The following is a 12954-nucleotide window of genomic DNA, read 5'->3' as shown; positions in this document are numbered from 1 at the left end:
GTTCAGCCTCGCACGGTCTGTCCTTGGCGTTCATAAATCCAGAGTTTAGCAGGGTGTGACTTGTTTGGTGCAAAATTACAATCTCCGTCTCTACTATACCAGGAATGGATGAGGAGGAAGTTCCACACCCCTGGGCACCAGAGGGGAGGGCGGGGAGGATTGTGTGTCTGTGTGTGTGTGTTAATGCTGTGGTCCTTCTCTTGGATAAATCAACAGAACGGCTCCTGAACGAGATGCTTGGACTGAGTGTCAAAGGTTCTGCTCAATTCCAGAAGGGAGGCTGGCCGCAGCAGGGAAACCTGAACGTTTCCAAGGAAAATGCTACATTTATTCAATAGATTGAGTGGGTGGAGCTTAAAAGAATCACCCAGACATTTAAAAATTGCAGAAGGCTTTCAGATGCTCAGCAATCTGCATTTACAATGGGGAGAGGAAGAAGCTAACAAAAAGGGCCACCCCTCCTCCTCCTCCTCCTCCCACTTTTATCCCTGGGCTGAGAAGAAAATGTAAAACCACTAGAGATCTTCAAAGACGCAAAGGTGTTTTTGCTCTACTGGTGAGTCAGAATGTTTTTTTTAATTATTATTATTTTTACTGGCTTTTACTGTTAGTTTCTCCTTCATCTTTTTTGGCACTAATTATATCTCGTTCTGTGTGTGCATGTGTGTGTGTGTAAGTGTAACTGGCTTTGCAACCCGCTTCTCAGTTTATGGACTGAGAGGTTGACTCTAAACAGCAACTCACTCTAAGGCAACTCACTAATTAAGGGCCAGGGAAGAAGCTCTGATAAAGAGATGTTTGCCGAATGAATATTTAACTTCCGTGTAAGTTTGGAATGAGTTGCAGCGGCTGTGATTCATCTCCAACAAGCAAAGGGACTTCAAGAACTATTTTATTATTATCTGAAGGAGCCTTTACAAACCTGTTTCTTCTTGGATTTCGATGCATTTTTATCCTCATTGTTGCCTGGATTATAAACATTCTTTTTTTTTATATTATTGTTGATTTGAAAGAAAGGGGACAAATGATGAATTATATGCTTGCCTGCTCAGGAAAACATATCCCGTAGTTAATGTCCTAGAAGGAAGTCTGGCGGTGTCTTAAAAAAAAACAGTCATGAGCTTAACAATTCAGCCTCTGTTTTCAGATGCATTTTTCAGATAGAAAAGGTGAGCAGTGGCTTTACCTATTGAGTAATTGGTAAAATCAGGCTTGCACGGAAAAATTTGGGGGGGAATCCTGGAGAGTTATTCCAGGAAGCAGCAATAACGCAAGTTGACTGTGACAAGGCAGCTCTCTCTCTCTCTCTTACTCTCTCTTACTCTTTGTATAATATAACAAAGGTAACCGTGCCTTGAGGTGACCTATCATAAAAAAGATTCTTGCAGAAGTGGGAGAACTAGTTTTGCTCCTGCTTTCTTCCGAGGTGGTTCCTGGTTGAGCCTGGACTCTCCTGGGGGAGAGTCCCATCTCTCTTGGATGGGACGGGCTTGGATTAGCTTTTCACACTTTTTCAAGGTCAGGCAAGGTTGGGTGACAATTGTAACCTGTTGCATTTGTGGGTAAAAGAGAATCAGGGATGGATGGATGGATGGATGGATGGATGGATGGATGGATCGATGGATCGATGGATCGATGGATCGATGGATCAATGGATGGATATTCATTCATCCATCTGGGCAGGACAGTTGTAGCAGTCCCCTAGGCAGCTTTGCTGGCTGGGGAATTCTGAGAGTTGAAGTCCGCCAGGCTTAAAGTTGCCAAGGTTGGAGACCCCTGCCCTAGTCGACCTGTCAAAACAGGTTTAAAATACAGAGAGATGAAAAGTTACTTATATACAGTTAAAAGATAAAGTTTTGGCACTCAGTTTTAATTCTGGAGAGAGTGATGGATTTCCACTCCAAAATCCATCTTCCCTCCCTGCCACACACAAGGAGAACAAAAACTAAAAATCTAAATTCTTGAATGCTGGTACCAAGCAAAGCCCCTATTAATATATATGTCATTGACAGGGAATTGTTGACCCTCCAAATGTGGCTAGACTATTCCTTCCATCTCCCTTGGCCATTTGGGCTGAGGATTATGGAAACGTGGTCCGGTGATGCTGGGGTCATGCATTTTCCTTGCCTATGATTATAAACAGTCATGGATATCATTTGTGACCGGAAACCTTCAAGATGTCTGCAGGTATGGTCCAAGAAGTCACGTTGGCTGTGATAGTGCAGTATAAAACTCCAGGTGGAGCTTCCATTGCACCATCTCAGCCACCATCTTCACATGTGAGTCTGTATCCCATTGAGCTGATGGCTGGAAGATCAAAAATGGGATAAGATGGGACAGGAAATGAATAGCATACTTGTATTCTCAATCTAGGACATAGAATAACAGAGGTGGAAGGGACCTTGGAGGTCTTTTAGTACAACCCCCTGCTCAAGAAGGAGACCCTGGACCAATTCAGACAGTCTCTTTTTGAAAGCCTCCAGTGATGGAGCATCCACAACTTCTGGAGGCAAGCTGTTCCATTGGTTGATTGCTCTAACCGTTAGGAAGTTTCTCCTTAGTTCTAGGTTGCTTCTCTCCTTGATTAGTTCCCATTCATTTTTTTTCTTGTCTTGCCTTCTGGTGCTTTGTAGAATAATTTGGCCGCTCCCACCAATATTCCAGTATTTGAGGGGCTGCCACAAAGAAGAGAGGGGGCCAAATTATTCTCCAAAGCACCAGAAGGCAAGACAAAAAACAATGGTTGGAAACTGATCAAAGAGAGAAGCAACCTGGAATTAAGGAGAAACTTCCTAACAGTGAGGACAATTAACCAGTGGAACAGCTGGCCTCCGGAAATCGTGGGCACTCCATCACTGGAGGTTTTTAAGAAGAGTCTAGACAGCCACTTATCTGAAATAGTATAGGTTCTCCTGCTTGAGCAGGGGGCTGGACTAGAAGACCTCAAAGGTCTCTTCCAGATTCTATTCCTATTCCTATTCCTATTCCTATTATTATTATTATTATTATTATTATTATTATTATTATTATTATTATTATTATTATTATTATTATTATTATTTGATTTATATGCCGCCCTTCTCCAGAGACTCAGGGCGGCTTACAATGTGCTAAGCAATAGCCTCCATCCTTTTTGTATATTTATACAAAGTCAGCTTATTGCCCCCACAACTGGGTCCTCAATTTACCTACCTTAGAAAGGATGGAAGGCTGAGTCAACCTTGAGCCTGGCAAGATTCAAACCTGCAGTAATTGCAGGCAGCTGGTCTTAATAACAGGGTGCTTTAGACCACTGTACTACCAAGGCTCCTATTCCTATTCCTATTCCTATTCCTATTCCTATTCCTATTCCTATTCCTATTCCTATTCCTATTGTATTGTCTTGCCTTCTGGTGCTCTGGAGAATAAGTTGATCCCCCCCTCTCTTTGTGGCAGCCCCTCAAATATTGGAACACTGCTACAATGTCGCCCCAATCCTTCTTTTCATTAAACTAGATATACCCAATTCCTGCAACCGTTCTTCATATGTTTTAACCTCCACCCCCCTAATCATCTCTGTTGCTCTTCTCTGCACTATTTCCAGAGTCTCAACAGCCGTTCTTCTCTTGAATCACTACAAAGAAAATAGAAATGTGAACATTATCTGTTCACTGTTGGGGAAGAACTCGAGTATAGCAAATTTCTCATCCTCAAGGTAGTGACCGAAGTGACAGGAAAGATCTCCTCTGATTCAACTTCTGTGGACCATATAAACCTATCTATGCAGTTTTCTTGGTATCAGTACAGAAGTATGTCTCTGGAGATTTTCAATCATCCAGGTCCTGGTTGTGCCAAAGGTGCTTTTTCAAGAGGCAACTGGACTTCCGTTGTTTTTCCTCGAAGACGTTTTGTTTCTCATCCAAGAAGCTTCTTCAGTTCTGAACTGAAGAACTGAAGAAGCTTCTTGGATGAGAAGCAAAACATCTTTGAGGAAAAACAAAGGAAGTCCATTTGCCTTTTGAGAAAGCACCTTTGGGACATTACAGGAGTAATATATCATTGCCTTCTTCCATATATCTCAGTGATGGCGAACCTTTTAGGCACCGAGTGCCCAAACTGCGCACGCTTGCATGCCCAAACGGAAAAGTGCAGACAAGTGCAGATGTGCACGAACATGTGCATGCACATACATGCATGCGGACAAGCACCCGAGTGGACATGCATGGATGTGCGCATGTGAGAACATGTGTGAACGTGCGCATGCAGGGACATGCATGCACGCATTTGCAGACATGCATGGCTGCAGAGACCCAAAGACCAGCTGGCCAGCGTGGCAAGAGGTAAGGTCTTTTTCTTTCATGAGCTTCTGTTTCGTCGTTTGCAGGGAAACAGAAGCTCACAAAAGAAACGCCACGGAGGTCTGACCTGGGGTGAAGGCACTTTGCGTGCCACCTTTGGCACGTGTGCCATAGGTTCACCATCACAGATATATCTACATGGGTGTGCTTGTTATTTGATTTTCCAGACTAATCCACCCCTTGGATTTCTTGATGGTCTCCCATCCAAGCGAACTCTTATTTTGTATTTATTTTAAAAAAAGATCTTTCAAGATTGGCTAGTGCTGTCACTTCTGGTGGTGAGAATTGACATCTTAAAACAGAAATGACTTATCACTGCCTCCTTTCAGTCTGGTATTTTTTTTCGACCAACCTTGAGAAGGTTTTGCTTCAAAGTAGCTGAAAACAAAACTGGACCTAGGTAGGAAGGGATCTGGGCAGTGGTGGGTTCCTCCCGGTTCGGTCCGGTTCGGCCGAGCCGGTAGCGGTGACGATATGATGTCACCAAACCGGTTCTCTTTGTTCGGGAGCTGGGCCCTCCCATGCCCCCCCCCCGGTGTTATTCTTACCTTTTATTTGGCCCCGCCCCCAATCTATTCGCTGCCTCCCGAGTCCCAGCTGATGGCTAGAAGGAAAAAAACTGTTTAAACTCTTGCGGGGCTTCAAAGGGCCGCCCTACAGCTGATCAGTGTTAAAAGGCAGTGTGATGGTAGACCAGAGCGCTCGAAAAACAAATGGGTAGACTGATACAGCTCTGCAAGCAGTTAAAAGCCTGGTAGACCAGTACCTCTGCTAAATCCTAAGGAATTGTCACATGACCATCAAACCACGCCCACAAAATAAGCCACGCCCACAGAACCGGTAGTAAAAAAAATTAGAACCCACCCCTGGATCTGGGGCTGTCTGAATTCAGGAATTCTCTGGTCAGCCCCGAGTAAGAGAATCCAATCAAAGTCTGCAGCATAGCAAAAGTGACAGAATTGTAGAAATCTTTCAATTACCCATTGCAGGAGAGACAAAGACAAGCCTTCCTCAGCTCTGTTCCTCATATTCTGTAGCTGTAAAATTGAAAGGAACTTTAAAACTGCTTTCTCGAAGACCCAATTCCTTTGGCAGTAATAATTTGATGCCATTCTCATGTTCAGGCAGAGTTTAGCTATAGCTCATTTTATATTAAGACCGTCTCTCATAAACGTAGGCGCTGTAGTTCGGCTGATTTTTTTTTTTTAAACCATTAAGCAAAAATGTTCATGTACCATTTATGCGTAAAAATCAGCCAAGGGTTTGATTTTCAGATCCAGTGTAATCAGCAATTTTCATGCAAAGACCAGAGTCTTCCACAGTAAACCTATTTTCAGCAGTTATATGAGAAGGGATGTTTTGTTGGATCAGGGCAATAAATAAACTTTTTTCTGGGTTTGTTTGTTTATTTTTTACTTTTTTTATACCACGTTACAAACCCTTAGTAAGGCCACACTTCTGCATCTAGTTCTCGTCACCACAATGTAAAAATGATAATGAGACTCTGGAAAGACTGCAGAGGAGAACAACATAGATAATTAGGGGGCCGGAGGCTGAAATATATGATGAAATGGTTGCAGGAACTGAGTTGGAACAGAGTTGGAAGGGACCTTGGAGGTCATCTAGTCCAACCCCCTACTCACGCAGGACAAAGAAAAGGACTAGGGGTGACATGATAGCAGTCTTCCAATATCTAAGAGGCTGTCACAAAGAAGAGGTCAACCTTCAACCTATTTTCCAAAGCACCTGAAGGCAGGACAAGAAGCAATGGATGGAAACTAATCAAGGAGAGAAGCAACTTAGAACTAAAGAGAAATTTCAGCTCTATTCTTCTATGTTCTATGTCCAGGCTTTTTCACAGATTTTCAGGAAAGACTTTCCTATATCCTGATATCCCATTCTTTGGCAGCAGGTAACCAAAAACAAATGCAGAAATGCAAAGATGGGATTACCCGGGTCGCTTGAGATACAGCATTTGTGAAAAACGGATATATTGGAGGAGCATTTGACTGCAAAATTAAATGGGAGCCAGCTGCAAAAAAGATTAAGACAATTTTGGATTACATCAATAGATACATCAATTCGGAATCATAGAAAGTATTTGTTCTTGTTTATTTTGCATTGATCAAAGCTCATAGCAAACACTTGTCCAGTTTAACATACTTGAAAGAGAATTTAGAGAAAATGGAACTTCAAATCCAGGTTCTAAGGACCCATGTGGCGCAGTGGTTAGAATGCAGTACTGCAAGCTAATTCAGCTCACTACCAGCAGTTCAATCCTGACCAGCTCAAGGTTGACTCAGCCTTCCATCCTTTCCGAGGTGGGTAAAATGAGGACCAAGATTGTTGGGGTCCAGAGGCTGACTCTGTAAACCGCTTAGAGTGGGCTGTAAAACACTGTGAAACGGCATATAAGTCTAAGTGCTATTGCTAACCCCCCAGATAAGTCCATCGCAACTTGAAACAGTAGGCGATTCGATTGCAACTCAAGGATTACCTGTATGTTCATTATTCTGTTGATCCGCTAAAGCAGTGTTTCTCAACCTTGGAAGCTTGAAGATGGGTCGACTTCAACTCCCAGAATCCCCCAGCCAGCGCTGCTGGCTGGGGGATTCTGGGAATTGAAGTCCACCCACCTTCAAGCTACCAAGGTTAAGAAACACTGCGCTAAAGGTTTTAAAAAAAGAAAGGTAAGGATCAGAGGAATCTTTGAAAGGTGAGCGGGGGTTTAAAATATCAAAATCTAGTCATGAGGAGCAATCAAAGCTCCTCCCCTTTTGACAACTGACAGACCTGTCCCACATGTAAAAAAAGGGGGGGAGGGTTTCAATTGAACAGCTGCAGTCAGGAACAGCCTGAACCTCTTGAGCTCAAAGGCTGGTGTTTGTCACCGTGCACTTTTCCTTGAACTGAGCTTTTTGCAGGGGGAGAAAAGCGGAAGGCGGTTCAGCCCTTGTTTTCGCTCACGGACCTTGGGCAATTATCCTTCTCTTTTCACCTTTCTGCAAATGTTGAGTTTGAGCGCTTGGCTCAGAAGAACATTCATTTAAATGGGTATGTTAGATTTAGAAGGCATACCAAAATGCATGTGTTTCATTAGCTAAACGTAAAAAAAAAGGTGTGTTTGAGATTTTTTTTTTTAAGCCCATCTCCATTAAAAAATGTAAATCAGGATTCCCTATATTAATAATCTTTGATTTGGAAATGGAACAGTATTTTATTTAAATAAGTACACCTATGCAATCGATAAATGATTAGTTAATCTATGCATGGAGGTTCTATCTATCTATCTATGTATCTATCTATCATCTATCTATCTATTTATCTATCTTTCATCTATCTATCATCTATCTATCTATCATCTATCTATCTTTCATCTATCTATCATCTATCGATCTATCGATCTTTCATCTATCTATCTATCATCTATTATCTATTTATCTATCTGTCTGTCTGTCTGTCTGTCTGTCTGTCTGTCTGTCTGTCTATCTATCTATCTTTCTATCTATCTATCACAATGATGGTGAACTTTTTGGTACCGAAACATGCCTGTGTCTGAGCCGCAACCCGGATGCATGTGCCCAGCTATTCTTCCATGTTTCTGACGTGCATGCGTGCGCAACAATCAGCTGGCTGGTGCACATGCTCATGCAGGAAAACGGAAGACCAGCTCTTCCAGTTTCCGACACAGCCACACGCAAAAAGGCCAGCTGATCATCGCACGTCCATGAGCATCTGAAATCAGGAAGAGGAACAGATGACGCCACGCGTGCCAGGCGACATGGCTCCATGTGCCATTTTGGGCACGCGTCCCATAGGTTCACCATCATGGATCTATCATCTATCTATTCATCTATCATCTCTCTATATCTATTTGACATCTATTTATCATCTCATTTATCATGATCTATCTGTCATCTATCTGACATCTATCATTTATATCTATCTATTACCTATGTGTCATCTATTTATATCTATCTATCTGAATCCCTTCCTTTTTATTTTTATTTTATTTCAAATTTATATACCGCACCTTCTCCCAAGGGACTCAGGGCGGTGTACAGCCAGATAAAAACATACAATACAAACATTAAAAACAATTAAAAGAATATATATTAATTTGGCCCCAGTTTAAAATGACAAACCAATTAAAAATTAAAAAATATTCCTTCCTTCCTTCCTTCCCTTCCTTCCTTCCTTCCTTTCTCTATTTGAAAAATCCCTCCATAGTTTCTAAACCTTTTGCTTCTGATGTCCTATTTCTTTTTCATGTGTAGATTGCTAGCTGAAAACCAAAGGAGCTGCTTAATATAATATAGTTCTGGCCTTTTAGCTGCAGCTATTATGGCCGAGAGCTTTGAGCCTCTTCAGAAAGGCTTCCAAAAGTGTTCCAGGGCTCTGCTCTCTCTTTAATGCCTTTGACTAAACCTATTTACCTCACATTCCTGAACCCTGCAGAGGGCTGTATGCGATGGCCAAAATATGGGCCAGCAAATAAGGAAGAGCCACCCCTGATTTGTCATGGTGGGACTCCGAGTAGTTGTGGACCCATCACTCTTGGGAACGGGGGTGGGGGTTGTGCAGACCGAGGCTGTGTATCACTGACTGAAGCAGAGTCAGCTCCGGAGGGAATCCATGAGGTGGGGAGTCAAGTACAGCAACTTTGAGCACATGACACATGTAAAAAATGGGGTGTGAGCTTGGCCCCCATTCATCCTTTCTACACTCATCTCCTAGAATTTTTGGAAGAACCGAAGGAATCCTAGGGTTGGGCTAGATTGCGGGGAGGGGAAACTTCCCAGGGGTGGGTTTCACTTATCTTTTGCTACCGATTTGTGCAGGCACTCACTTCGCTTGCTCACGCACCAGTGGTGGGTTGCCCCCAGTTCGCATCAGTTTTATAGAACCGGTAGTAAAACTGGCGGGAGGCTCCACCCACTAACCCCAATGTCATCAGAACGCTTCTATGCATGCACTGAAGAGCGTGTGCACACACACACACACACACACGAGCAAAGCGAGCACACGCGCGCGGCCCCATTGCGAACCGGTAGTAAAGGTAAGTAGAACCCACCCCTGTCACACACCACTTCTGCACATCCGCAGAGCGTATTTGATGACGTCCAGGCAGGTGGGTGGAGCCTCCCACCGCCACTCCTACCAGTTTGCCCAAACTGGGGCAAATCGATAGCAACCCACCACTGAAACTTCCCCGGAAAAGAAATAGCAAGTCATTTCTCCAAGAGAAAAGTTCAGAAGGCACCAGACCAATGCTCGGCATGAGGGAATTTTTGCTTCTGCAACATTATGTTTTATTGACGGTTGTATTTGGGCTGACTAAACTGCTGTTGTTGCCCTGTAAAATAAGATTTCCACATAACAACCCATGTCGGAAGAAGAAATGCACATAGGGCACTGATGATTTATAATATTGGCACCACGGTTTGTTTTCCCAGTATCTGCAAAGGGTCAGGTCCTCACCGCCACTCTGATAAGGCGAATATTCTCCATACCAGAATAAATGATCGAGCCATTTTAATGCAATTTTTTTGATTAATTCATTGCATGAGTACTTCTCATGACAAATAACGCTGACCTTCGTTTTCCTCCATCCACATCGTTTTGCTTCCTTCTGAAACAGTGTTTCTCAGCCTCAAGCTGTTTTAAGATGTGTGGACTTCAATTCCCAGAATTCCCCAGTCAAACGAGAAGCACTGTTGGAACGGGAAAGTCACAGCCAAGAGTAGCATCAAATAAAGCTTCTCAAGAAGATAAGGAAGGGTGGATCTGGCTAGTAATCCCTGGACAGTTCCGTTCAGTTCAAGTGTCATTGCCTTCAGGGAGGTTGTGGGTCATCACCCCAATTTGACTCATGGTTGATTGCATGGTAGAAAAATGAGGCGTGGGCCCCAATCTTGTCCACATTCCATGCTGTTGACCAAATTGGGCTGGTTAATTTCTCTTGAAAGGATGTTTTCTCACCCCAGGACAAAAGATTCATTCACATAAATGGCCACTGAGCACATTTTTGCTTCTTCTGTCATGTTCTCTGTTGATCTGTTGAACATCCACAAGACTAGAGCCATTATGGAAGGTCTCAGAGATCTCGGTGGGGACATGAACATAACTTGCTCCACCTCTTCCCGGGTATGTAGATTTAAAAGATCATTCTGGAAGGATGCAGCAGGAAACCATGTCTGTTGTTAAGAAAGTGATATGGATGCATCCATAAAATAATCAGGAGTTGAGCTTGCCTCCTGGAGTGGATATAGATTCAATTTCTAATAGTTTTCATTTGTCCTCCCATCTCAAGTTGGGGGCAACTGTGTTATGTGTTTTAGCAGTCATGGTGAGAGAGCTTCTAAGGCAGGGGTCTCCAACCTTGGCGTCTTTAAGACTTGTGGACTTCAACTTCCATAAGTCTTAAAGTTGTGGAACTCTGGGTGTTGAAGTCCACAAGTCTTAAAGTTGCCAAGGTTGGAGACCCCTGTTCTAAGGGATCCTTAAATGGTCCATTCCAACTATAGAATTCTGGGGTGAGGAAATAACCTTTTAATCAATGTTTCTTTTTTTTTCTTCCAGCATGAAAATGTTGAAGAATAGAAACAAAACTGGATATATTCTTTTCTCTAATTAAAACAGCCTATAACAGCCTACATCTTGTATAAAATTGGACAACGCCATGGATCCTTTGTACCTATCTACCACGTGTCCCGATACTAATGTCTCCTTTTTGACAAACGCCACAGACAATGCAACGGTTACAGATTTTTCCGCCTCCTCCAGTATCCGTCCTGTCTTCATACCGATCATTTACCTTCTGGTTTGCGTTATCGGGCTGAGTGGAAACACTTTGGTCATCTATGTGGTTTTGCGTTACGCCAAAATGAAGACCGTGACCAATATCTACATTCTGAACTTGGCCATCGCTGACGTCCTCTTCATGTTGGGCTTGCCATTCCTCGCCACCCAAAATGCCATCTCCTACTGGCCCTTTGGAACATTCACCTGTAGGCTAGTGACTGCTTTTGATGGCATTAACCAATTCACCAGCATCTTCTGCCTGACTGTCATGAGCCTCGACCGTTACCTTGCAGTGGTCCATCCTATTAAATCCACCAAGTGGCGCCAGCCAAGGATAGCCAAATTGATCAGTGTGGCCGTCTGGACTTTATCCTTTTTGGTGGTCCTTCCCATGATTATATTTGCTGATGTCCAGGAAGATTTTCATACCTGTAACATGAGCTGGCCTGATCCCATTGAGATATGGTCAGCTGTGTTCATCATTTATACATCAGTCCTGGGTTTCTTTGGTCCCTTGCTGGTGATATGCCTCTGCTATTTGTTGATTGTCATTAAAGTGAAATCCTCTGGGATCAGAGTTGGCTCTACAAGACGCCGGCGGTCAGAGCGGAAAGTGACCAGAATGGTGGTCATCATCGTTGTGGTTTTTGTTTTCTGCTGGCTTCCCTTCTACATTGTCAATATTGTCAATTTGATATTCATCTTGCCAGAGGAGCCCATCTTGGTGGGCATTTTCTCCTTTGTGGTGGTTCTCTCTTACGCCAACAGCTGTGCCAATCCCATCCTTTACGGCTTTCTTTCGGAAAATTTCAAGCAGAGCTTTCAGAAGGTCCTGTGCCTCCATAAAGGCAATAGCATTGAAGACGGTGACCCCACCGACCTCCGGCTGGAGAAGAGTACCCATCTGAAGGACACGATGCTGCCTCAGAGGAACGACAACTTCAATGGGCACATGCTGACTAGCAAGGTGTAGAAAGTGTGTGACTTCAAGACAGATGCATCTGGATTGAAATACATTATGGCATCTGCTGCAAGGGGACTGGGTCAGAAGAAGGTGGTTACCTCACCTTCTAAGTTAATGTACAGAAGTTTCCTTTCCCAGCCCTTTGTTTGCTGTGTTCACCCTAGAACTCTGGGTGTCGTGAAAAGTTTCACAACTGGTAACCGAAAAGAACCTATTACTCCATTCATTCTTGCTCTCTGTTTCATGAAAGTTTTCCACAGGTATATAGGCACATACGACACACACCAAAAAAAAGGTTAGGCTATATTGTATAAAGGAAGGAACAATTGTTATGACTTCCACGGCACGAGGCCTTCCCTTTTCCAATTTATTAAATTGCAGGTGAAGATTGGAGAGGACGATCCATCACCCACCAATCAAACAAGCATGCTACATTCGTACACAAAACCATGCAACAAAACCTCAGCAAAGGGATAGGTTGAGCCTCAATGGGTATAATTGCTAGTTAAGAGTTGGTTAAGGCCAACAGGGTCCACTTGAAATAAATTGGAGCCCCTTCAAAGTTTGCCCAAATTTTCCCTTCCTCCAGTTTTCTCCCTCAGCTGTGTGAACTGAAGAATTCCCAGAATTCAGTGGCATCCTTGCCAGGTCTGCTCCCCCACAGATCTCTGATATACAGGGCCTCCAGCAATGGCCGAGATCTTCCAAAGAGGGTCTATGACAATTCATCAGAACCAACTCTCCACGGCCAACTCACTATGACAAATTCACCAGGGCCAACTCACCAACACCAATTCACCACAGCCAACTCACTACGGCCAGCTCACCACAGCCAACTCACCATGGCCA

General features: G+C 43.5%; 1 protein-coding gene across 1 annotated transcript; it reads left to right on the top strand.

The window, feature by feature from the left end:
• The first annotated feature begins 225 nt into the window (after positions 1 to 225).
• On the top strand, positions 226 to 12331 carry SSTR5 (somatostatin receptor 5). Its single transcript, XM_034420712.2, has 2 exons — positions 226 to 556; positions 10920 to 12331. The coding sequence occupies exon 2, from the start codon at positions 11020 to 11022 to the stop codon at positions 12112 to 12114; it is 1095 nt and encodes a 364-aa protein (XP_034276603.1). The 5' UTR covers positions 226 to 556; positions 10920 to 11019; the 3' UTR covers positions 12115 to 12331.
• The last annotated feature ends 623 nt before the right edge of the window (positions 12332 to 12954 follow it).

The sequence above is a fragment of the Pantherophis guttatus genome, chromosome 14 (assembly GCF_059756535.1).
Source record: "Pantherophis guttatus breed Tessera chromosome 14, ASM5975653v1, whole genome shotgun sequence".
Taxonomy (NCBI): domain Eukaryota; kingdom Metazoa; phylum Chordata; class Lepidosauria; order Squamata; family Colubridae; genus Pantherophis; species Pantherophis guttatus.
Note: the sequence above shows the minus strand (reverse complement) of the source record. Positions and strands in the feature narration are given on the sequence as shown.